Source organism: Camelus ferus, chromosome 16 (assembly GCF_009834535.1).
Source record: "Camelus ferus isolate YT-003-E chromosome 16, BCGSAC_Cfer_1.0, whole genome shotgun sequence".
NCBI lineage: Eukaryota > Metazoa > Chordata > Mammalia > Artiodactyla > Camelidae > Camelus > Camelus ferus.
This window is the reverse complement of record NC_045711.1, coordinates 39,451,827-39,478,738: the sequence shown is the minus strand read 5'-3', so window position 1 is coordinate 39,478,738 and position 26,912 is coordinate 39,451,827. Positions and strand designations below refer to the sequence as shown.

The 26,912-nt window shown below is 43.8% G+C and overlaps 1 protein-coding gene and 1 long non-coding RNA gene across 5 annotated transcripts in view; both read left to right on the top strand.

Moving 5' to 3' along the window:
- The first annotated feature begins 290 nt into the window (after nucleotides 1-290).
- On the top strand, nucleotides 291-3,837 carry LOC116656792. The gene is made up of 3 exons (XR_004311760.1): nucleotides 291-456; nucleotides 2,368-2,513; nucleotides 3,783-3,837. It is a non-coding gene; the product is annotated as an uncharacterized LOC116656792 (long non-coding RNA).
- A 2,819-nt stretch (nucleotides 3,838-6,656) lies between these two features.
- NXN (nucleoredoxin) overlaps nucleotides 6,657-26,912 on the top strand; it is a 127,107-nt gene continuing 106,851 nt past the window's right edge. Inside the window, exon 1 of one of the 4 annotated variants that reach the window (XM_032457518.1) lies at nucleotides 6,657-7,183. In XM_032457518.1, coding sequence (XP_032313409.1) covers nucleotides 6,812-7,183 — 372 coding nt within the window. In that variant the 5' untranslated portion in view covers nucleotides 6,657-6,811. The remainder of the gene's footprint in view (nucleotides 7,184-26,912) is intronic. The other 3 variants (XM_032457517.1, XR_004311754.1, XM_032457516.1) reach the window with 3 other exon arrangements.

Below are 26,912 nucleotides of genomic sequence, written 5' to 3'. Positions count from 1 at the left end.
CCCGTAGGGCCCTGCGCGCCCAGCCATCGTGCCGCAACGGCAGATTCGCCACACCGAGCGAGTCCGAGGAAGCCGCGGAAGCAAAGCCTGTTTGTGAGCACCCAGCGGAGGAGTTGTGTTCTCCCAAAACCTCCTGTGAATACTGAATCAGGCCTGTGCAGCATTCCCAACGGCACTGACAAGATTCAGAGTCACCAGAAATTGTCCTCATCTTCGGGGCTGAGCGCGGTGCGTACCGGGACTTGTAGTTGTAACACGTACACACCAGACATTTCCCAGGAAGCCTTGCCCGGGCCCTCGCGTCTCGGCCTCCTCTCCAGCTCTGGACAGGCGGGAGCGGGGTGAGGCTACAGCGCGCCGGGGCGCCAGCAGGGGGTGCGCGCGCCTCACCACTGGCCCTTCTAGCCTACTAATTCCTTGCGGATGTTGTGAGTTGTCAGTGGGGGAAGGTGCTTTGTAAGTAAACATGAAAGCGTGGTATAAATGGTGGGATAGTTTTTTTCAATAATTAAACCTTTGAGGAGAGAGGGGGCCAGAAAAATGAGTGAACGAATAAGTGAAGCTAGCCTAGCACACTTAAGAAAAATCCAGGATGGTGATGGGAAGTGGAGGTGGCTGTGGCGGGATGGAGAGCAAGGCTGCTACTCACTCCAGCCAGTTGTTAATGGAATTAGGGCTGTGGGACTAGCATAGCCACGAAAAGCCAAATTTGTATTATACTAAACTAATTAAAGTGTTTCCTGGCTGGCAAACTCAGATTCTGAAAGTTAACTGAGAGAACACTGTATATGAACCCAGAAAAACTTTTGCTGTAGTTTTTATGGTACTAAAATAGATCTCCAATTGTTGTATCCATCCAGACTAGTAATGTATCTGGACTGATCAGACAGCAGAATAAGAGAGTCAGGCATCGAAGGCATTGCTCAGGCCTTGGTACCTCATTTGGACAAGAAGAGTTTGTAGGATTGAGAGCGGGAACGGGACTCAGGATGCTGAGGCCAGCTTGGCTTTTAGGGGGAAACTTCCATCCCCCATCCCTCCCCAAAAGAAGAGACTTTGGCCCCACATGGGCTTTCTGAGGACTCAGGATGCAGCATCAGTGTGGGGGTTGGTAGAAATGCTCAGGGCTGTGAACTGGCAGCAAAAGGATGGAAGCTTCCAGCCCCAGCAGGAGGCTGCAGAAAGCAAAGAACAGCCTGAACCCATCAGGGAGCAGTTAGAAAAAAAAAAAAAAAAAAAAGTCATGTCTTCAAATCAGGGTCCCCAAGGCTAGGGATGCAGATCTGAGAGGCAGACTAGAGGGTTCATCTAAGGGAGTGTCACTTTTCTTGTGCACCCACACAGGTGGACGCTGTTATGGGGCTACGGGTTGGGGTGAACCTAAATTAGAATTTATTTTCCTCCTCAAACCTGCCCGTCCTGAGTGAATGCTCCATCTGTGTCAGATTCCAGGCTTCCTGCATCCCCTACAGACTTTGTAAATATTTTTCAAATCCATCCTTTCTTTTTAGACTCATTGCTCTGGTTTGGGCTCTAGTCAGTTTTCTTCTAATAGGCTCATAATTGATCTGCGTGCCTCCTACCTTGCTCTTCTCCTGACCTTCAGCAGAATGATCACAAAGCTTGATCACGCACCCTGCTCAGAGTTCTTTGTGCCACGGGAAAGTCCAAACTCTGTGTGTTGCTTTTACAACTTGTGCCCAGGAAGACACACATGCTTCTGTCCAAGTTTAGTGCTTCCTCAAACATTCCCATTCCCAGTTGTCTGCTTTTGATAATCTCTTCTGGAGCTAGAAGTGATGGCTCCGAATCATTCTGAATAAAATATGGCCATTGGTGTTGGAGAGGTGAGTTTGGACTTCTAGATTCCGTGTCATTTCTTTCATTTGTGCCTTGTCCTCAGTCAAGTGTAATTGTTAGATTTTTTTTTATTATTTCTTAATTCTTTTTGCTTTTGACCTATGATAGCCATGGTGAGAACAGAGGTATCCTGTAGTGTTTCCAGTGACACATCCTTAAAACTCTAGACTGATGCTTGTGGGTGGTCTTAATGTTCTGGAATAGATTTCTCTCACAGCATAATTGTTTGGAGGTTTTATTTACTCACCCAGACCCAACAAGCCAGATTTCCAGATCTGCTCACTATCTCTTGGGCTGTTGCTTTGGCTTTGCTCATGAAAAGCTGTTGAGAATTTGGCACTCAGTCTGGCAGTCTGGTGGGTGGTAAGGAACTACTTCAGACTTGGGTAAAGAATCACACACTCTGGCTAAATCTGCAAGAGGGTCACATTGATGACAAGTTGTGATCCTGAGATTAGCTCTGAAAAGTATTGGAGACAAATAGAAATATGCATAATATTTTTCCAGTACCTCGCACTTCTGACTCAGTAAAGAGTTAAGTGGCTTCAGAAACTAGAAGACCGGACTCCTGCTTGGCTGAGGGATAAAATGAACCATAGAAAGAACAATGATGGCAAATTTCCAAAGTTACATACCAAGTTGGTGTCAGAAAGGTAAGTAGCACATTTCTGCTGTAACCAATGAGGACAACCCCCCTCCTTCCTTCCCTCAACTTGATCTTTGTCAAATCTCACCTCCATATTTTGCCTCACTCATCTCTCCATCAAGCAATTTCCCTTATTAGAGGATCTGCCACCAGACCAGCTTTCAAAAAAGGAAAAGATAAAAGAGATGCAAAAATTGTACTGTAGCGTTTTATCTCAGGTACAATCTTTTACAGGGAACTCCCATTTAAATGTAATATGTTTTTTTTGTTTGAATCAATTTTGATTCAGATTTTGTTGAATCAGTTATGTCCTGAACTAAGTGGACTTGGAAAACTTTTATAATCAAAGGGTTTGCTTTGTGCTAACAGCTTTGTTTTTAATGGAATTTGAATTTGTGTGTGTGAGACATTTTGTCTCTTATTCTGAGATGTCCTCATGTACTTTAAATATTCCTTCCTCTCCTTATAGTATGTTGTCCTTGAATATGTTTTTATTTGAAAATTCAAAAAGTACTCTCTTTTTTGACTAGAATAATACCTTCCATGTTTTTCTCACATTTATTCCCAGTTCTTCAATTCTCTTCCCCTAGCAACTTGTTACTAGCTCTTAAATGTCTTTCCAGATATATTTCATCCACATATAAACGTTATATTTGTGTATGTGTATGTATTTTTTCTCCACTTAAAAATTTGCATATGATAGCTTAGTATTTTCTACCTGTTCTGTACCTTACTTCCTCTTGTGCTGCATCTTAGAGATACTTCTTGTCAGCGTATGCGATGGTTAATTTTATGTGTCAACTTGACTGGGCCACAGTGTACCCAGGCATTTGGAGGCAATATGTTCCTCATTTGGACGTGTTGCTCTAGGCCATTTATTGAGTCATCCCCAAAGTTGCTGGCTTTGAGTTGGGGCCCAGAACAAGATACGGCTCTGCAGAAGGTCCAGGCTGTTGTACCAGCTGCTCTGTCTCTTGGACCATATGATCCATCCAATCCGATGGTGCTTGAAGTATGTCAGAGGCAGATAATGATGCTGTTTGGAGCCTTTGGCAGCCCCTATAGGTGAGGCCTGCCATTCTCTGTAGATAACAACTCTCCTTTTGAGAAACAGCCCTTGGTCTGCTGCTGGGTCTTAATAGAGACTGAATGCTTGGGCCACCAAGTTACCATGCTACCTGAGCTGTCCATCATGAACTGGGTGTTTTCTGACCCATAATGTTGGCCGTGCACAGGAACATTCAGAACTGACACCCTCAGCTTTCCTGATTCTCAGGCCTTTGGACTCGGACTGGAGCCAGACCATCAGTTCTCCTGGGTCTCCAGCTGGCTGACTGCAGATCTTGGAACTTCTCAGCCTCCATAATCAGGTGAACCAATTCCTTCTAGTAAATCTCTATATATTGGTTCTGTTTCTCTGGAGAACACAGACTGACAGAGTATACTTAGAAATCTCCTTAATTCTTTTCAATGACTAGATTGCTGTCCAAATGATGAACATAGCATCATTTAATCATCTTCATTGATACGCCATTAGGCTCTTTCCAGTTTTCCAGTCTTTTTCTGACCAATGTATCAGTAAATATCTGTACACATACATCTTTGTGCACATATGCTGCTATAACTGAAGACCAAGGAATGTGGCTTATGAATCTTAAAGGTGACAGATATGTATTTATTCTATGCATGACTTGTGTAACATCATATGCCTTAGAATGCAATTTCCCAAAAGGAAAACTCTGTAATATGTGTGTTCTGTACCATGTCAGGCATGTTGTAGCTCCTTAACATATATTTTAAGATAATAATACTTTGCAGAATAGCCAGTTAATTCATATAACATAGCTAGCTAAGTACCAGTAGGGACATTCTCTTTAAGTGGGTCTCTCGAACCATATAAACAGAAAGAACATTTTCCGTAAATCCAAGGATGTTGGCTATTCTTTACAGGAAACCAAGTGAGTCTCCTCAAGCTTCTTCTTTTAACAAACACTCACTAGAATTATGATTTTGGAATCATTTCCATTGCAAATCCCCTCTTTTCCACACCCCTTTAAAAGGCAGCTGCAATATTTGGCATCTAACCAAGGCATGCTGCACCGACAATTCTCCAAATTTTATTTACATTTTATGTGCAGTATGTTCAAACTCTCACTTTCCCAGGTTCCAGATGCTGGTTTGGATACACTCCAGTGGAAAGTGCTTTCTTGTAAAATAAAAAAGGAAAATGCTGAACAAACCACTTCTTTATAAGACTTGCACCTAGTATACCAAAGTTAAGTACCCTAATAATGACTTCACTATTTTCCCAAAATTGCAATTCCCCCCAATTCCCTCCTTACCTACCTCCACACCAGATACTTTTCCTTTGGCCTCCATACGATGCTGACAGTCCTCTTACACCTCTTCAGTGTCCATTTGAAAACATCAGGGTGTAGGACTTTATCTGTCTGAAATGGTTTAGATGGTGTCTAGTGTAACCCACCCATAGGTGTTTCAAATATGATTTGGATGAAAAGATAAAGCATCTTAACCCATTTTCAGTATTTTAGAAGATATCTAACAACTTAACGTCTGCTATGTTAACAGCTTTTACATGTTTTCACTAACAAGTGATGCTTTCCATGTGTTTGATGGTAATACTGTCCCTGCAGTGGTACAGAACTTTGGCATGACATTAAGAATTAACTTGGAATTTGCCTTTGTGATTGGGTTCTTGCCTGCCTAAAAGCAATCCCCAATCCCCAGATACTACTTATGAAACAAGCAGCAGTGTTAGGTGAATATTAAGACAGTGAGTATCATTTTTAGAGACTGCCAATCCACTATCATGTTAAACTACACTCCTTTAGCCAGTTTATGTGGTAACATTTCACTGAGCTGAAAACCAGTATAATTCCTTGTTCTATCCCAGAAAAATTGAGAACCTTAGGCATGAAAATTTACATTTGTGCCAAAGGCTTGGGGTTATATTCTGAGGTTTAAATGAACTCTTGTAATGCATGCTATGATTTGTGTGTGTGGAAAGCCGCTGTAAAATAACAAAAATACTCCGCTTGGCTGCCAGATTTTTCTTTTTCACTTTTTCCAGTAGATGGCGGTAGATACCCAAGAAATAACTTCCAAAGAGCTGGTGGAGGGCGGTGAAAGGGGCGTATTTTCCTTTCACTGTTGGTCACTGAGCTGACACCCACTGTATTTCTGTTGCGGGTGGGCATGGTATACATTTTATTTGTGTGTGTGTGTGTGTGTGTGTGTGTGTATTTGGTGGAGGGGAGAACGGAAGATTTGCTACAGACCACCTGTTTAATCCAGGTTCTCTCTAAGCATAGGATAGCATCTTGCCAGCTGGAAAAAAATCCCTAGAATTTTTTTCAACTCAGTAGACTTGATATAAGCTATGGAACTGATTCAGGGGAGCAGCCAGCATCAATTTAGAGATGCCGCGGCATCTGTTGCCTACATTCGTGGAGATGGAAGAGACCCACTCGCTGGTGAGGAACGGCCGCCGCGACCTGGGGACGGAAATCCCACAATGCGACCTGCGATCAGACTACAAGTACTTATGGATTCCCTCCCGTGTGCCTAGCAGTAGATCAGAAGCTACACAAGAAATATGAGGTGGCGTTCTCTAGTTCTCTTGTAGTAGAGAACACAAAACATACACACAGAGGGACCTAGCCTGAAGTTACAACTGTATGGTGAAGGTGGTAAATCCTACAAGCATTATGAGATTAATGTGGTACGAAATGGCCAAAGGGTTAGGCTGTGTGTAGGGAGAGAGAGGAGGAGGGGTAGGAACAAGGAGGGGTACGAGAACTCGGGGTGGGGGGCTCGGGGAATCTTTGGAGAAGTCCGGAGAGAATTTGGAATTTGGGAGCGGAGGGGAAACGGAGGGAGGGGTTGAGGCCAAGCCCAGCCCCACGGGACTGCAGCCTCGGAAAGGCCAGTTCGGCGGCCCCTTCTCCTTTATTCACTGAGGCCCCGGGCATTCCCGACAGACCGGGGTGTCTCGGGTCAGCTTTCTCTCCAGGGCAGTCTCCCGAGCACTTCTGCCACGCGGTGGGAGCCAGCGCCTAGTGCCCGCGTAGCTGCGGCCAGTGCCGAGGCAGCCAGAGCAGCTACAAAGGGGGCGTGGCGAGGGCGTGGCAGAGGGGCATGGCGTAGGCGGGCCGGTGGGCGGGGCTCTCGTCTCTCCTGTGCCCGCCGCCGCTGCTGCCTCCGCCAGCCGCGAGGACTGAGAGAGTGGGGTCGCCGCCGCCTGCCCGCCCGGGTGCCCGCGTGCCCGGGCTGCGGTGGGCCAGGATGTCGAGCTTCCTGGAGGAGCTGCTGGGCGAGAAGCTGGTGACGGGCGGCGGCGAGGAGGTGGACGTGCACTCGCTGGGCGCCCGCGGCATCTCGCTGCTCGGGCTCTACTTCGGCTGCAGCCTGAGCGCCCCCTGCGCGCAGCTCAGCGCCAGCCTGGCCGCCTTCTACGGCCGCCTGCGAGGGGACACGGCGGCCGGGCCGGGGACCGGGGCCGGGCCGGGGCCGGGGGCCGGAGCGGCGGCGGAGCCGGAGCCGCGGCGCCGCCTGGAGATCGTCTTCGTGTCCTCGGACCAAGACCAGCGGCAGTGGCAGGACTTCGTGCGGGACATGCCGTGGCTGGCGCTGCCCTACAAGGAGAAGCACAGGAAGGTGAGCGGCGCGGGCCTCGTCGGCGCCCCCGGCCTGGGTGCGCAGACCGCGCGTTCTCCGGAGCGGAGTCGTCGCCGCCCCCCTCCCCGCGCCCCTTCTGCCGCTTCCTCCATCGTTGCGCGCGCTTCCCCTCCTGCCCCTCAGCGTCCCCTGCCTCTGCCCGTCCTCCGTCCCGGGACCCAGCCGGCTTGGGGCTCCCGCTGCAACTCCTCGGTGCCGGTGCCAGGCCGCACCAGCGGGGGAAGTTTGAAACCCCCTCGGCCCCTGGGACCCCGGCTCGCGTCCTGGGGAGTCGAGAGCCCAGTCCTCACACGTTGGGAGCCTTGCACAGGGAGTGGCTGCGCTCCGGAGTCCCGACTCGGTGACCCCCACCTCCGGGCAGAGGCGCGGGGAGGGGCCGCTTCCTTCCCTCCGCGGTAGCCTCCCCGTGGATACCTGTAGTGGTGGGGGAGGGCCCTAGCCCCCTACCCATAATGCTCGAACCAGGAAGTTTCCTCTCTTTCCCAGAGAAATCGGCTTTCCTTCCTGGACCCCCCTCGCCCCCCAGGGATGGGGACCAGGAGGGCGAGGCCGCGGCCAGGCCGCCTGGCTCCCTGGAGGTGGGGGTCGGCCGCTGACCGTGGTTTTGGGCGAGAAGAGAGCTCGCTCGTTTCCCCCTCGCGGTCCCTCCGCCCCCTCGGGCTGAACTAGTGGCCACCGGGGAGCCTTTCATTGTCTGGCTGTCCAGGCAGCCTCCCCAGATGCCTCCCGGTCGCAGGACCAGACCCGTCCTCTCAGCTCTTAGTTGCTTGGTTTGTGGGCCACTGTGGTCTTGGCATACTTCGAATTAAATGCTGAACTGATCCCATAGGTGCAGAATCACCGGGAAAACGAGGATTTGGGGAAATTTATACTTCGCTGTCAACTTCTTATTACCCCCAGTTTGCCGCTGAAATTAGCTTGGATTTTTTAGTGTGTCTTTTGGATGAAAATGTCTGTTTTAATAAAAGGAATTCAGGAAATTTTGCCATGAATCAACGCAGAAAAAGTTTTGGAGTGCTCCTGCTTAATTAATGCTCTTGCCTGACGTAATGTGTGATTCCAGCCCCTTCCTTTCCTGAGGAGAATCTCAGTTTATGGAGTGGACAGAAGGGCTGGGGGTGGGGGTGGGGGCGTTTTAGGCTCCGCTAGGGAGGATAGTAAGGGCATGCCATGTGTTTCTTTAACGTGTACAGAACCTTGTTGAGAAGCATGATTTAGATTTAGTGAGAGCAAAAGGCTTATATTGTGACCCCATGTGTCTTGGAGTAAATCCTCCACGGAAGCCCGGAAGGTACAGATTTGGTATTTAAAGTATGAAATACAGTTGAACAAATACAGTTTGTAAATTTAACATTGGAAAAACGTCGGCTCACTAATAACCACGCAGAGGCAAAACTTGGAGTTTTAACCACTTTTTAGGTGTTCTTGCCCGAATTTGATTTATATGCCTGACAACACATGAATATGAATGGCCAGTCAGTCCTCTTTTGCTTTAAACGTGGGAATCCTTTGTTTTCCTTGGTGGTGGTTTTTATGATCCTTTTGGGGAGGAGTAATGTCCAGAAAGTGATATACCAAAAAATATTTTCATTGTTAAGACCAGTTTCTATTGTCTACCGAAGTCTGTGTAAAATGATGTCCTTATTGGGCAATACAAATGATTTCTAGCTTTTTGCAAATTGATGGTACAATGTTACAGACCTAAGGCCTGTTGTGTTTACCCCCACAAATGGGGGAAATAGAGTTGCTGGATAGTAAAAATATGGAGCAGACTGAGATGTTTTGCTAACACTTAAAGCTTTTTCTCAAAAAAGGAGAATATTTGATATGATGTAGGCCATGCCTGATTCTGTATGCTCTGGCCCGTCCCTTTGCAAGAAAAAAAGTGGTCTGTGACCCTAGCCTGGACCTACTGATTCCACCAGGATAAGGCTCTGGATGACCCACGGTGGACCCTAATTTGAAAATACAGTTCTGATTGCTGGCACATGCCCAAACCATGGTGCGCTGGCATGGTAAAAATTTATTTTTGCTTACAGTTTTTTTGAGTTGCATTCTATAGTTCACTTTGTTGTCTAAAATAAGTCCAGTTTTCAAGGAGTTTGTTTCTGCTCCTGAGTGTTCATGAATAGGCAACTCACGATCTGATCCTAGAAACATTTCTTAGTCGTGGTGATGTACCAGGGGAAAAGACATCAGCTATGTTTCTCATGGAAAACATACATTTGGAAATCACAAAAGCTGTGTATGCACTTTGAAAGAGATGTAGAGCAAATTCCTTTTCCGTAAGTTTGAGTTTTTGTCTCTCTTTTTTGAAACAAGGATTCTTAGAAGTCTGTGAACTTGTGATGCCAGTTCCATGACAAGAACAGTGAAAAACCCAGGACACCCCCAGTTCAGGGTGCTAAATGGGTGGACCCTTTCCTTCCTGTTGATGGACTCTGTCCATGTTGTTTCACCAACTATAAAAATAGCTTTAAAGGAGAGAATTTTGTTTTTACACTGAAGGGAAACCAAAGTTCCAGATTACTAATTTTTTTAAGTTCTCATTAACATTTGTTCGTAGGACCATTCATGTACTTCCCATCGGGAAAACAAAGGCTATGGTTCTAATTAGTTATTGGCTGGCATTTCTCTAAAGAAAATTGAAAAATTATGGTGGAGAAAGAAAATGCCGTGTGGTATTTCTTTTTTTCTTCTTTTATTAATTTCCCCTTTATATAGTAAAAAAGTTTGGGGATGACCATGTATGTTAAGACATATTGTTGTGCCTGACCCTGCATTTTGATTGGAGCTGTGAGAAAACACCAAATAACAGAATTCCAGCATCTTAAAAAAAAAATTCTTTATGGAAGGTTGTCCTGTTTCAACTTGCTTTAGTGGTAGGTGTAAAGGTAACTGAAGCTTGATTTTTTGGCTTCCAAGCACACCCATGTAAATAGCTGTATAGAAATTGTAATTAGATGATTATAGAACTCTGAGTGCTTTTATAAGAGCAGTTTTGTCAGGAAACATATAATCCTGAAGCGAAGGCAGTTAGATTTGTTTTAATAAGTAGGTTTGTTTTTTGTTTTGTTGGTAGGCATTTTTCAGATTTCTGGAGAGAAAATGTGATGAGTAGTTGGATAGTGGTGAAGACTTGGACTTTGGGGATTTGATCTACCCCTTTAGACTAGTGCAGATTTCTTAGTTGTAAAAAGTGGAGGGTTGATCACAGAGATCTGCTTCAGCATCACCGAGAAAAGCACTGGTTTTGGCGTTAGAGCCGCAGGACTCAGCTCTGCCTGGGCTGGGTGCCTGACAGAAGACATTTGGTCAGTTTGTGTGCCCTGACATCAAACGGCGTGGTGCCACTGGTCTTGCCCTGGACAGGTTCAGTGGGCTCTGGCTTGGTCCTGGAACTTCCTGCCCCACAGAGAGGATGAGAAAGTCAGAGCAAGAGAGCGGCAGAGTCAGGGGCTCTGGTCTGCCCACTCCAGCCAAAAGAAGTGATATCTTCCTGTACTTGTGTGGTTTGCTTGCTCTGGGTGATTCTTTTGATTCAGAAGCTTGACCAAGAATTCACCTGAATCCCTTTGGCTCTTTGGATGGGCAAGATTTGGTACCAACTCCAATAACCTTATATCTCTCCCAACTCTTCCTCAGATGCAAATACCCTTGCCACTAAGAAATGATTTCTATGACACTGAGGTCATAGAAAGCTCGTGCCATTTTCGAGGTGATAAAAGATGGCAAAAAGTCACCTCTTTGAACATTGGGATTTCCTGCCTTCCACATAAGGAGACTGGACCAGCCAGGACAAGCTTCCTCTGTTGACTTTGTTTCCAGGACTTAGATCCATCTAATAAGAGACAACAGTGTGATTAAAGTAATAAGAGCAATTTTCCTTAAGAGGCTTTTTCTTCGTTCCATTATTTGTAATGTATTTTTCAATCTCATTTTTCTTCTCTGCATAATGAAGCTGTCTAGTGTAGTGGCTGAAAATACAGACTTTTGTTCATCTGCCTGAGTTTAGATCCTGGCTCTGCTGTTTATCAGCTGTGTGACCTTGTGCAAGTTACCCTACCTCTCTGTGCCTCATCTGTAAAGTGGAGATAATAGCAACATTTGCCTTATAGGATTGTTGTGAAGACTACACAGGATAGCAGACACATGCCTGACATAGAGTCTGTGTCCAGTAAGTGCTAGTAATGATTATTTGTTAGTAAATGATCGTGAACTTTAGTAATTCATTTTACAGTGTGAGCCTTTGGAATGAGTCACATTACAGAATTGCAAAACTGTTACAAGGTATTTTTTAACTTTTCAAACAAATGACTTTTATAAGCATACAAGGAGATATGATCATGGAGTTGAAAGAACTGCCCTGGAAGAAATTATAATCGAGGAGGAAGACCTCGAAAAATGAAACAAAAGCAAATGAATATAACAAACAGGGTTCCTTGAAGTACTGACAGGGCTGATGTTTACTGAGCTCCATACTTATTATATTTGCCCATGGAACAGATCGGGGAAGCCTAGGCATGGTGAAGGGGAACAACTTTCAGACGACGAGGCACCCTTCTGGAGAGAAATTAATTACGTGCTTGGGGATCGTTTCTGTGGTTTGCCACAATCATTAGGCATGTCTTCCGCCAATCCTGGCTCCCCCGATCTGGGCAGCGTGGGGGGTGCAGGATTGCTGCTCTTTCACGTGGGAAATGGATGGTGCCAGGTCTCCGGAGCCGTAGAAACCTCACCCCCTAACACGGAGCCGCCTCCCTTCCCAGCTCTGGAATGTTGTAGGATAGGTTTGCTCAGAACTGAAGCCTTTGTGGGTGGAATACTTGTCTTCCAGGTAGTGGCTCAGGCCTGACTGACTGGCTGTCCGCAGCTCTTGTTGATTGATTTGTCCTCTCTTATGGGTCAGGTGTGATCCAGAGCACAGGGGAAAGCAGTGGGTTTTGAGTTTAGGGTCATTGATTGCATTTACCCACCCTCCCCTGCCGCCCCCAGCCCCTTTCTATCACTGTTCTTTGTGGTTTGAGACCTTCTTTTAATATCTGCACAAATTGGAGAAAGAAGGCTTTGTGTTGTATAAAGCCAGGGGTAGGGGTGGGCAGGGGGATGAACAAGTCCCTCAGTCGAAGAGTGTGGGGGGCGGGGTTCTTCTTTATTTTCTGTTAGGACCTGGGGCTCCAGGGCTCCAGCTGGCCCCGTTCTGAACTAGTCTGGACTCCTTACTGCATGACTTTGTTTCAGGAGGAGGGTGTAAGCTTGGCATTGGTTGTGTTCTTCACATTCTGAATTCCCAGCGGTGCTCAGTGTTAACCACCAGGATGCTTCGGTTTCTGTATTCCATTAATTTATCATTATGTTTATTCAAAGGCACTCAAAGGGAACAGCTATAATTTCAGATCTTTTTGCTAATCCTGACTTTCGTGAAGCTCTTGGGTCCTTTTGCTTCACATCTTGCCATAATTTAAAAAGTGACTGAGTTCTTGAGTCTCAGGAGTCATCCTTGATTCTCCTCTATCCCTCGCATCGAAAGAGCACTGAGTCTTGTTGATTTGATCTCCTTAATAGCTCTTAACTCTGACCCCTTCTCTCCATCCTTACCATCCCTTCTTGAGTTCACGTTTCATCTGGACCACTGTGTACCAGCAGCCTTCTCCATGGGCTCTTTGCTTCCAGTCCTGACCCCTGATTCTCCAGAGTAGAGCTCTTCAAACTGTCTGTCGTCCAGGATCAGTTTCCTTTTGTTTTGTTAATTTCCAGTCAGTCACACATCCATACATGGCCCTATTATACATGACTCCTTCCTGCATAGCTTGAACTGCCTACAACTCCCCACTGAGTTGTCTGTGCACAGATTGGTCTCTGTCCTGTTCAACACGATGAGCCTGTTGATAATAAGCTTGGATGCTGCTAGAACGTTGAGCTGGTGTTAAGGATTCCAGATGCTCACTCTCCACTTCTGTACTTGCCCTCTTGTGGACCAGTAGCAAAGAATTCATGGACAAGCCCTGGGCTTCAGACCCACCTTGAATAGCACTGCTCTGGGCTGTTTCCAGAATGGAATGACAAGTTCAAAAGCACAACTTTGATCTTGTCATTCTCCTGCTTAAGAATTCTTCAGTAGTTCTTCATAGCCTCTGGGGTCAAATCCAAACTCTAGAGCGTGGTCCCCAACTCTTCTCCTGTCTCATCTCCCACCTGGGCAGTGTTCCCTCTCCTCCCACCTGGCTAAGTTTGGACCTTTCTAAATTCAGTCCTGGTTTCCCAGCTGTAGGAAGCTTTCCTGTTTTTTTGCTCTCTAGGTGGGATGCTTCCGTGAGCGTCTGTAGATGGAATATACGGATGTCCTAGCGCTTAACCTTTGTGATTTTTTTTTTAATGAATCTTTTTCACTTGACTGTGAGCTCCTTGAGGACAAAAAACAGAAGATGATCAGTGTTTAGGTGCTGAGAATTGGATAGTCTGGTCATGGAAAGCAAGCGTGTGACTTTCAGATGGGTGACTCGAAAACACGGTAGCTTCCATGTTATGTGAGTGGGAATGTGCACTTTCCCTAGTGCTTAGCTTGATTTTAATTTTAACATTTAATATTAGATTTGGGCCCTAACTGAATTGTGTAATTGCATATACCCATAGTACGTGGGTGTTTTTGTTTTTGTTTCTTAATGAGTGTTTTAAAGAGCACTTACATGAGCAAGTGAATGTGTAACTCCATTGCCTTGTAATTCTGTGCTCAAAAATAGGAAAAGACTCGCCTCTCCATTTTTGAAATGTCAAAATCTTGGCCATTAAAACAGTCTTCTATCTGCAGGTTTATTATTCCATACTTTTATATTTCCTGAGTAGTTTGTATTTCTCTAGCATCTTTCTTCCGAGGAACTCAAACCGCATGCATACTATGTCTTCCAGCAGCTAGTAATCAGTAGATATTAAACATTTTACTTTTTCAGAGTATATTTGAGTTGGAGAATTGATGCAAAGAGAACCAATTATTAGATCAGGGTAACAGTGTTGGATGAAAGGGCCCAACTGAACCCTCTTGAATTCATCTCAGTCCTTTCTGTTCAAGAAATTGAATCTTAAAAAATGTTCACATCAGACATTCTCCAGGGAAGAGGAGGGAGCTGAAACTTCTCTTTTCAACAAATAGCTTTCCGTGTGGATTCACTCTAGATATGCATAATAGACTCTGAAATAAGATAGAGGTAGTTTAACTGCTTAAAACGTTTGCTGAAAAAAAAAAATCTGCTCTTGCAAGGAAGACAGGAGAGCCAGAACTTTGCTGTTGCTACCTTTCTGTGGCGATGGTTTCTAAGAGTCTTTTAATGATTTGGTTTTTTCCTAGATCAGCCGGTAAAGTGCCTCCAACTCCCCTTTATCCTATGTAAAGACCTAGGGCTGCTTTCGTGCTTTTGTTCAGAGATGAAATTGAACTTCAGGTATCCTGCTGAGATCCTAGGACTAAATCAGTCCTCCCTTTTATGAGGTTTTCAGAAACTGCTGTTCTGACTTCCAGTGAAATCTCAAACATGTGCTTTCTGCTTTATGACAAGTAAGAAGTATAGTAATTGAAAGTTGCTTGAAAGCTGTTATTCTGGAGTGAAACCCTGTAATGGAAACTTTTGTTCTGTGGCATCTGTGATTAAAGGCAAACATAAATTTTTCTGCTGGTTGCTAGTCATATAACTCTTGGATCAGATAGATATACACACACACATACACACATAAGGTATTTTTGTATGAGCTACACCTCAGAAAACCCATTTTAAAAAACAATTTAAGCTTAATGTTCAGCATTCCTTTCTAATACATCTATCCTCCACTCCCCATTAGATTATTTTGAGGCAGACACCAATTACAGGTAAATTCAAGTAATATTTAATAATGTTTTTATCTTGGATCATTGTTGAGTAGTCATAACAGGGTGTGGTGAGTTTTGCTGTTCTAGGGATAAGATTTCCCTCTTTGTTTCCCTAGGAGAATTTTATCCAGATGAATCGGTTTTTACAGTGTTTTATGTCTTTTTTGGTCAATATCCCTGAGATCAAAAATCGGAATGGATTGAGTAGGTTGAAAATCAGAAGACATTGCCTTTCCCCTCCCCCATCAATATGTGATCAGGTCAAGACAGTTTTCTTTTGATCGTGGTGGCTCACAGCACAGCTGCCTCATCTGTTACTCATTTTTTAGGGTTTGTTGTGAAATAAGATTGGGCAGAACAGTATGCAGTCGGCAGAATCCCAGTCTTTCCCTCTGAGCCATGAATGGCACTGGATGTGGGTCTGAGGGCAGCCTTTTTTCACCTTTGGGCACGTACTTGACTGCAACTTACAAAATCGTTTAAACCTACGGACCTTCCAAAATACCCCCATTTGAGTGGACATTTACAATCCATTGCACAGCGGGTAAGAGTATGGACTCTGGATCGAGTTTCCTGGGTTTGAATCCTGTGTCCACCACATTCTAGCAATGTGACGTTGGTGCAGATTACCTAACGTGTGTGTCTCTAAGCTCCTGGTCAGTAAAATGGAGATCATAGTATCTACCGTACAGGGTTGTGTCATTAAGAATTAAATGAGGCAATATTTGAACATTGTTTAGAACAATGCCTGGTGTATTGTAAGTGCCATTTAAATGTGTACTCCAGGTGCTTGGTCATTCCATCCTTTAAAATGGTTATCTAGATTGCAAGAGAGAGGAATTTTCAGCTTTTTAATTTCTTTGTATGCTCTTTACCTTCAGCACCTGGCTCTTTGCTTCTAATGGTCTATCGTGTAATCTGGTTTCTCTTCAGTTTCTTACAGGGACAGCAATCATTCTTTGTCAGTTGTTGATCTGATAACATATCCATGTCTTTGAATATAGGTATGATTGCAGGCCATCTCTGTGACTAATTGACTGCCCAGTTTTTTTTTTTTAAGAGTTTTTATTTTATTTTAGAATTTTTTAAAATCGAGGTACTGAGGTTTGAACTCAGGATCCCGTGCGTGCTAAGCATGTGCTCTACCAGTGAGCTATTTTGAATGCTCAGTTTTACCGAGTGGATTCTATTTTCACTTTTGAGCTGGGAGGGGAGATGGGAGAGATACTGGTCTATGCCTATTCCTCCTGCCATTTATTTATTTTTTTTAACTTTTTATTATGGAAAACTTCAAACATCACACAGGCAGGGAAAATAGTACAGGGAACCCCCAAGCATCCAGCACCCAAATACAATCAACTCATGGACACCCATTCCCTGCACCCCTCACTGGATTACTTGGAAGACATTCCCAGACATCATATCATTTCCTTCTTAAACATTTCACTAAGTAATTCTTAAAAAAAAAAAAAAAGTAACCATGATAGATAGCATATCATACCTTAAAATCTAGTAATGCCTTATTATCAGCACACATCCAGCCAGTATTCCAATTTCCCTGATTGTCTCATGTGTTTTTGTTTTTGTTTTTTAAACAGTTGGAGTTGTTTGAATCCAGATAAGGTCTACCCATTACATTTGGTACCTATATCTCTAAAATCTCTTTTCCCCTCCCCCTGACCATTTATTTGTTGTTGCCTTTCATTTACACGTTCTCTGTCTTCTTCTGGGTCTGCCCCCTTGCCACATTCTCAACTCTTTCTTATCTGTATTTTCCTCTTTAGCCAGGTCTCTAGCATATTGACTCCTGGGTTCAAAAGGGCCCTAGCCTCCTGTGGCTGAGAAGTCCAGGTGTGGGTCACCTTGCAGGCACACGTGGCTCTACGGCTGTCCTTCTTCATCCCTCTGTTCTGCTCGTCTCCGTGTGGGCCCCGACCCCCTGCCGGGGCATTTCTAGTGACCACAACATGCCACCTCCTGAGAAGACCATTCTGACACCCCCAGCTTTAGCTAGCCTTTAAAGAACTACAGACAACTTTTCTCATTTCTCAGATGATGCGTATTCCAGTTTCCTCACCCTCCCGGCCATTTGTATCTGAGCCCTGTCCAGGTTTGTCTGGGACCTCACTTAAAAAGTAGTCCCCAAACCTGAACACAGACTCCAGTGTGATCTGCACCAAGCACAAAGGGTAAGCTTATCACCTCCTTTGTTCTAGATTTTAATCTCTTACATTGTCATAGCCTGAGATTGCATTAGCTTTTCTGACAGTCACATCACTTGGTGTTGATTCACTGACCTTTTGGTCAGCAAAACTCCAAAGTGTTTTCTTGCCAGTCTTATACCTGAACAAATGAGAACAGAGTCCCAAGTTTTCTGTCTGTCACCTTTAAGAATCTGTTTATTTTTAGTGGAGGTATCAGGGATTGAACCCAGGTCCTTGTGCATACTAAGGATGCACTCTACCACTGAGCTATACCCTCTCTCCCCAGGAATCAGTTTATCTAGATTTGATGACTTTTTACAGTCTCTTGAAATCTTTTTTATGCCCCTGTAGTCATCCACAATGATCATAGCTCCGTCTGAGCTTGGAACTGTGTGGTCCTTTCCAGACTTGACTTAGTCTGGTGATGGAGTCCTGGGGCACATGGCTAGCTAAGAGTGGGCTGTTGGTCAGTTCGACCAACTTCAAATCCAGTCAGTTCTCAGTCTGCCTAATTGTATTATTCTTCAGTTCACATTTCTCCATCTGGTTAGCATGTTTATCCTAGGAGACTGTAACTGATAGCTTGCGATAACTTAGATATGTGCTATTTCCCTTTCAAGGAAAGATAGACTGAAATGCCTTGTGTTTGATGAGCCCATACTTACTTCTAACTTGATTGCTTCTTTTCCTAAGTGTTTAGGACCTGTAATAAGCTGTAGGATCTTTTTTAATTTAAAAATTTTTTTTAGTTGAAGTATGGTTGGTTTACAGTGATGTGTTAATTTCTGGTGTACAACATAGTGATTCATATATATATGAATATATATATGAATCATATATATATGATATATATAGTCCTTTTTATATTCTTTTTTTAATATAGGCTATTACAAGGTATTGAATGTAGTTCTCTATGCTAAGCTATAGGATCTCAAGGGTCAACGTCAACTTCGCCAACCTGTACTTTGCAGCATCTCCCCCTTTCAGCCCTTTTGAATGTTGATACTCCATCCATCTGTTGGTTGCAGTTAGCTGATATTATGGGCACATATTCTCTTCCTCCAAAGTAATTCGTACTTTCTAGGAAGAGTTGCTAGGTCAGCTTGGGCATGTGTGGAGCATTGGGACATTTGTCCCCTGCAGAGGACCCTGTAAGAATAGCTGTGGCCAGATACCCCAAGAAGTCGGGGTAGAGTTGAGAGAGCCTCATTGGTTCAAGAGGCCCAGATCCTGCACTTCCTGAGGCTGTGTGGCAATAGTGGCTGCCTTGTCCCCATCCCAGCATCCCAGCACCCCCCTTCCCCGAGCGTCTCATTAGGGCATCAATAGAGCCTGAGGGAGTCTTTTCCGTAAAGCCACTTCTCCCCATCAGCGCAGGCAGGATGAGAATCGGCTGGCTAATTAATTGTGTGGCATTTTGTTTCAGAATTAACCAGAGACAGTAACTAGCAACAAAGCCACCCAGTGTCTTATGCAGATAGATTTATTTTTCTTAATATTTGACTTTTTAGGATGAATTAGCCCATTTATTTTGAACAATTTACATTATTTTAAAATAGATTTACTTTCTTCCCCAGATGCCTTTGCCTGTTTACAATTACCCATGAATCTGTTGTCTGCTTTGCAGTTTGGCCCCTAACAATTGTGACATTTCAAATGTTAGGCACGAGGATGAATTGGAATTAAATGCCTTGAAACACTTTCCTAGTGAAAATTACTGGCCTAACTTTGCAGGAGGCCGCTGGCTTCAGTGCTTGGATGCATTGTTTTAAGCTTTTACAAATGTTCTTAAGAGTAAAATACTACTTGATACCACTTGAACATATTCTCCTTCATTTGGGTTTGTGTAAAGTATTCATTTGTAGGGGCTGTGGTGTGGAACACTCTAGTTTTGAAGCACTTTTTGAAGCGCTGCTTTCCTGCAGAGGCTCAATTAATAACTTTCCCCCCTGAGATCATCTGAGTCTGTTCTTCAGTTGATTTGACCAAAGAGACAGTAGTTACTAGGTGAATCCAGACCTTTGGAACAAAACATGGTGCGCCTTCACGAGGAGAGTGGGATTTGTTTGTCGTTATGCATACACAGCATAGATTATGGCTTTACTGCTGTTTACATTAAAAAGCCATTTATATTCCTTCATTCAGCATATACTTAAACACTATCTTTCCACTATTCACTTTTTCCCATTTCCGAGAGAAAGCCAGCATTTCATTAGTTCGTTGTAAAAAGAATTCTCTTTCCAAAGATAGCCACTGTTAATAGTGTCTTGTATATTCTTCCAGAAAAAGAAGAGATACATGTAAGTGGAGGTGCTTAACTGTTTTTTTCTTTTACACAAACAGATTTAGCATTGGGAATTAATTTCTATTTTCTGAAAAGATAGTGCCTTCACATGTTAGAAAAAAATTTCAAATAAAATGAAAGGCATGCAGGGAAAAGTAAGCATCACTTCCACCGCTGACCGTAGTTGGCCTCCCTCCAAGCAGCCGCCATGATCAGTTTCTGGTAGGTCTCTTCAAAGGTATTTTGGGAAAATAGTGTGGGGAGGTTTCTCAAAAAACTAAAAATGGAACTACCATATGATCCAGCAGTTCCACTCCTGGGTGTATATACGAAGAAACAAAAAACATTGCTTGGAAAAGATACCTGTGCCCCAGGGTTCACAGCAGCTTTATTTACAATTGCCAAGATACGGAAGCCACGTAAGTGTTCATTAACTGATGAATGGATAAAGATGTGGTATGTGTGTGTATACGTATATACGTATATGTACACATACACACATATACACAATGGAATACTTCTCAGCCATAAAAAAGGATGAAATGTTGCCATTTGCAGCAACATGGATGGACCTGGAGGGCATTATGCTAAGTGAAATAAGTCAGACAGAGAAAGACAAATACTGTATAATATCACTTATATGTGGAATGTAAAAAATACAACAAACTAGTGGATATAACAACAAAAAAAAGAAGCAGCTTCACAGATACAGAGAATGAACTAGTAGTTACCAGTGGGGAGAGGGAAGGGGGCGGGACAGTCTAGGGCTGGGGATTAAAAGGCACAAACGACTAGGTATAAAATAAGCTACAAGGGTATATTGTACAACATGAGGAATAAAGCCAAAGTTTTATAATAAATATAAGTGTAGTATAACCTTTAAAAATTGTGAATCACTACATTATAAACCTGTAGCTTATACAGTATCACACAGCAACTATACTTCAACAAAAGGAAAAAAAGGTATTTTGTGCATATATAAGCATGTATATGTGTGTGTGTGTGACCCTGACACACACATACCTTTTTTTTTTTTAAACCAGGCCTTTTATGTAGATCTTGCTCATATATTTGGCTGCCTTGACAGGTGCCGGTTTTTCTGTCTCAGGCGGGCAAAGACTAGAAATGTCATTATACAACCCTCTGATAACTTGGTATCGTGTCTGCCTTGGTAATGAACCCAACAAAGATAGAGACAAGGAACAGAATCCCTCCCAAACTACCAAGGTCCCCAGAAGGAAAATGACTTAGCCTGACATGCTTACTGAGCACAGAGAGCTAAGGAGACCTTGAAAGCAGTTTCTCTGTCCTCCGAGAGGGGCCCCCTCTAGAACTGACATAAAGCGATGAGAAGACAATGTCGGTGAAATTCCCACTGCTGTGCCCTGCCACTTGGATAGAACTAAGAGGTTCCTTCTCTGAGGCTGTCAGTCTCCCCTTCCAAGAGTATTCAGATTTACACAGGGACAAAAGGCTTCCCCAGGCCAGCCTCTTGGATTCTGCTGTGCCTTTTGTGGTGACTAATTATTAGGCGACTTGTATTTAGTATAAGTTTTTGTTTCCTAAAATGTGCTGCACTTTTAGAAAACCCATCACCTCCAGAATCCAAAGTTAAGAAATAGATAAAGTAAGGTCCAGTGACTACTATTTTCACTATAGAAGGTCGGATTTCATTATTAGGCCGGATTGTTTTAGACTGTGAGCTCGTTGAGATGTGATTTCTGCCTCTTAGAAAAACTCCCCTACAGAATCATAGGAATGCATCTGTTGCTTTGAGAAAAATGTACAAATTACATCAGAGGTCTTTTTACCCAAATCACACACACACTTTCCCTTTCCCCTGAATATTCCTTTTTCTTTTCTGTATGAGGCAGCTGAGATTATCACTCCTTTGGTGGTAGATTCATGTAGGCAAGTCGCTTATGAAAAATCAAAGGGTTGCTATGGGAATTAAATAGATTTAGTAAATAGATGGATAGATAATTGAAATTATGAAAAGCAAACTTTGCAAAGATCTGGTGAACCTTTAAAGCGCCCTTGATTTAAGAACAGAAAGGGAATTAGTGTCAGTTTAGAAGTGAGGATATTTTCTGAGCAGATAGTCATAAGTGCAGACTAAATGTGTCAGAATGAAACTAGTGATCTTGCCTCATCTTACCTTCATGAAGGTATTCTTCAAAGCTGTATGTAATAGTAAGATGTTAGAAATGTCCTAAATGTTCGTCACAAAGTGGTTAAGTAAATTACAGTGCTCAGAATCATGTTGAACATGATTTAATGGCCTTGGCTGGAACATAAAGCCATACTTCAGATATTGTATTCAAAAAAGCAAGATCCCAAATCACACAGACACCATTTAAACAGACATATAAGAAGAAAGATTGAAGTAAATACCCCAAATTACTTATTGTTATGTTAAGGTGGTTCTGCCTTTGGATAATGGGTCACTGATTTCCAAATGTTCGGAATGTAATCACTTAAAAAAAAATTGAAGTATAGTCAGTTACAATGTGTCAATTTCTGGTGTAAGCATAATGTCTCAGTCATGCATATATATACATTTTAATGAGAAGTTAAGTATATGTGAAGAATATCATGGGACTCCTGCCTGAAAGAGTGGGCATCCAGTTTTTGAATGCTTCATTTTTTTTCCTTATATATATACTTTTTTTTTTTGGTGGGGGGAGGGAGGTAATTAAGTTTATTTATTTATTTATTTTTAGAGGAGGTACTGGGGATTGAACCCGGGACCTTGTGCATGCTAAGCATGTGCTCTACCACTTGAGCTATATCCTCCCTGCAAATGCTTCATTTTATTTGTTTATTTTTGCTTTTTTTAAAAATTGAAATATAGTTGACTTACAATATTGTGTGAGTGCTTCGTTTTAGTTCAGGGTTCCCTCCCACCCTTTTAATCGAGGTAGCAGTTAGAGAGAGGCATCTTCAGAAGGTTAGGTAACTTGCTTATTATTGTTTATCAGGCAAAGAAACATGGGGGGAAAGAATCAGCTTGCAGCCACTTACAATCCAGAAAGCTTTCTGGAAAGAATGAGTTGAAAATGACCTTTTCAAATGAGGGGGAGGGGAGTCCAGTGGATTAAGAAAGAAAGATATTCTGGATATAAATAACCGTGTGGGAATGAAGGGGGAAAGCTGAGAAGGAGAAAGTTCATTTGATCCAGCTCAAGAGTGAGCATGAGATGGAGAGAGACGACGCGTGTTGGAAACTTGATGAGTGACAGAGTCTCCCTGTGCTCGATGGGGAACATTTTTACCTTTCCTAAGGAAAACAAAAGTTCCTTTGGCAGATGGTCAGGAAAATACGCTGTCTGTGATGCTGATTGGGAGATGTGATTTTGTGCGTGAAGATTCTGGGAAAGCCGACTGCCGCGGTCTGTTTGCAAGGTGATGGTGGCCTCTCTCGGGGGCTTGGGCTTGAGATGAGAAAGGAGGCCTGGATTCCAGACATGCCATATAGTAAGAAACAGATGCTTTTTGTACCAAGAAGGCCAAAATCGAGCTAAAGAACCTCATCCTGGGTCAGGTTGCAGAAACACGTTTTAGATATGCTTCCTTAGATGGTAAAGAAGAAATGCTGGGTTAATGGCTTCTGTTTGTTAAATAAAGGAAAGGAAATTAATCTGGGGATTTTCCACTCCTGTACAATGTGGAGGAGAAAGGGATCGGGAGGTGATGATGACAGAAACTAAGACGCTCTAAACTGGATTTCTGACTTCGTATGTGTGTTCATATTACGAAAATCAAGTTTGCGCTTTTCAGGGCTTTGTATTAACACTGCTCATCCTTGGTCAATCACATGTGTTTTGAGTATCTGATTTGCCTCTGAGAGTGTCAGGATGCAGAGAAATTAGTGACAGTTTCTGTGCTCAAAGGCATTGATAATTTAGCTGGGGAGATAAGGCATCGTATATATGACATATACATAGGTATATATGAATGATATATATGATATATATTATAAACTTAGAGTCTATATAGGATGATGTCTGATGTGTTGGTTCTGATAGGGCTGGGGTTGTCAAGAAGAGCTCCGAGAACTGAAAAGTCCCCCGACCTGGTCAGACAGCAGCCGGAGAGGCCGAGCTCTCTCGTGGATGGCCTGGTGCAGATCCAGCTCTTCTACTCTCTGGCGTTGAGACCTTGGGCAGGTTACTTTACTCTTCCCAAACCTCAGTTTCTCCATCTGTAAAATGGGAATGATAGTAGTATCTACTTATAGGGTTGCCGTGGAGGTTCGAGATGGTGGGCAATATAAGAGGTCCCTCAGCCTAGTGCGAGGCACACGGTCCTCAGTCAGGAGGGGTGACTATTGTTCTGTTCTGCCAGACCAGAAAGTTCCTGAGGGCAGGGACCCTTGTAAGGTTCATCATTGTATCATTCACATGTAGTACATTTGGTAGATCAGATTGATACATATTTGGCACAGATATGTACTGAAATAAAGAATGGATGACCAGTTGATAGGATTCGGATAGAAATAGGAATGACGGTCATTAAAAATAAACAAACAAACAAACTAGCCTGATTACTCTCCCCTCACAAAGCAAAAACAAAATAAAAGTCAAAAAAAAAAAGAAATGAAATTCCAAGCATAAAGGTGAGTTGAAGTTAAACAGAGGCATGCATTCTTTTGTCTATTTGTGCTGTGATGACGATTAAACAAAAGCTCTTGTTACATAACGTTGGCCCATGTGATCGAATGTTAAACTGGAAAGGATGTTGGGGATTAGGTCGCAGCCCCCTTCCTTTACAGATGAGAAAACTGAGGCCCAGAGAGGAGGCAGCCTCTTGGCTGACCAGCCTCCTCCAGGTTCCAGCCTCCAGGCTCTCATTGCTGGGTCAGTAGGGTTCCTTGGCTTTCTTCCTTGTGGCCCTAAAAACAAAAAAAAGGCCAACCAGTGTCTGTAAGCTACTGCCAGATTTTGCTCAGAGAACAGTGAGATAAGCATCCTGAAAAGAGGGAAATGCCGCAGTCCTGTTTTTCCTGAGTAATTTTGTGTATCTTGGCTTCTAGGACTCGGTCCCAGGAGCCTGTTCCTGTGAGCAGAGCCCTTTTCCTGTGGGAGGGCTGGGGTCAGGCCCGGGGTGCCGATCAAACCTCCTCTCTGGAAAGTCTCCAGTGGCTGAAAAAACAAGCGTGTGGCCACACTGAACAACAGCCCTTCAGAAGGGGATTACCAGGGCTGGAACACGTGAAATGTAAAGAAAGGATTTACAAAGAGCCAGGTGCTTCAAGTTGTGCATCTGGGCTGATGAGACTCAAAAGTGTTAAAGAGAAATTCCATTCGGATGACTCGGCCGCCACAGTATTTTTTCCTCCTGGGCCAGCAGGGAAGGGAGAGGAGGCCCGTTACCCCGGGGCCCTTCCCGTGTTGACGGACAGCCTGGATCTGCACCCCTGGCAGCCGGCCCTGGGGCCCGGGTCACGGGAATTTGCCCCGAGCTTCCAGGAGGTCATTCCAACCTGAGCAGGAAGATGGAAACTGCCATGGAGACAGGCACAGCACGGGACACATACTTGGCTTCGGCCTTGAGCACTTGGAAAAGGGGCTGCCGGGTCAGCTCAGCTATTTCACTGTTTTACTAGAGGGAGAATTTACATGTTCTGAAAATTAGGAGTGAGAATTGTTTCTAAAGTCAGTCCTTACAAATGCCTCATCCTGGTGTGCATTAAAGTACCGGCAGAGACCCAGTGCAGGTCCTCTTGAAGTGATTTGCAGTTTGCTCTGCGGAGTGAGGAGGTGCGGCACGGAGCTCTGGTGACCCTGTGCATGCCTGGCCACGCCCTGCATGGTGACCATATGACCATGTGCAGAGCTGGTTGTGTTTCTGTGTGAAGACACCATATTCAGTCTATGTTGATGATTCAGTAATGCTGAACTTACGGCCCAGCACTGTAGCCCATGTCTGAACGAAGCTGATCTAACACACATTTTTTCCTTAAGGCACATGCATCATAGCCTTCTTGTGCTTGGGGACACTAGACAGCACTTCAGCACGATGCTTGAGAGCCATTTCAAACAGTGAAATCACCAAACACACATACACACAAAAACACAAATGCAAAAAATATGGCACTACAGAGAGTTGAAGTAAGAAGGCAGAGTATGGCCTTGTTTGACCTCAGCTCGGAACACATGTGGTGGGTGACACTGATTTTTCACCACCTTGTGCACAGCTGAGAATGACCACGACTGATTCAGGGATTACAAATAAATTTTGTCAAGTGGGCAAATTCGCAGATATGGAATTAGTAAATAACGAGGATCGATTGTGCCCATTTTCCCAAAGTATTACGCTAAACATGCAGAACAGCCTCTATAATTTAATACTGCTTGGCTTTGGGGCCCAGTCCTCCAGCAAGTTATCCTAGCCCCCCTCCACATTTTTAATCATGTGGTTATTTTTTTAAAAATTAGAAAATACAAATCTGCAAAAGGAAAAATACATAAGAACACCCAAATTCCGCCAGCCAGAGATCAGCATTGTTTAGATTTTAGTGCCTATCTTCCCAGAGTCTTTTCTAATTGTCTGTACTTTCACACATTTTATATATATGTACACATACATGAGTGTATTTGAAACAGTGTCATACTGTACTTACTGATATGGAATCTGCATTTTGCAGTTCCTCATTGCTGGAGCTTAAAATGAAGGTAGTAATTAGGTTTATTTTTATATTTTATTTATTTGTTTAGCAGAGGTACTGGGGATTGAACTGAGGACCTCGTGCCTGCTAAGCACACGCTCTACCACTGAGCTGTACCCTCCAAAACGAGAGGCAGGAGTGAGGGTTGAGGGGCAAAGCTTTACAGGCATGTGGGGCAGAAAATGAAGGAACGTCAGGGTGTGGACTGAGTCCTGACAGGGGCCACTGATGGGTTCTAAGTAGGGACACTCCCTAATCAGATTAGATACATAACCATGGTAGCTGTGTAGACAGTAGACTTGAGAGGAAGAAACTAGAACCACGCTGTCCACTATGGGAGCTACTAGGCCACGTGTGGCTGTTAGCACTTTGTCTGTGGCTGGTCCTGAGATGTGCTGATATTAAATATATACTGGATATTAAGAATGTGGCACAAAAAAAGAATAGAATATATCTCATTAATAGTTTTTTTTATACCGATGGCATGTTGAGATGATCATCTTCTGGATAAGGTGGGTTAAATAAAAAGTATTATTAAAACTAATTTTACTTGTTTTCTTCTACTTTTTAATGTGGCTACTAACATTTTTTAAATTGTGTATATTTCTAGTGGACACCACCGGACCCAGAGGGAGAAAGATGAGGGCTTCCTCTCAGGGTCGTGGGGATGGGAATGGGAAGGAGGGAGTGGA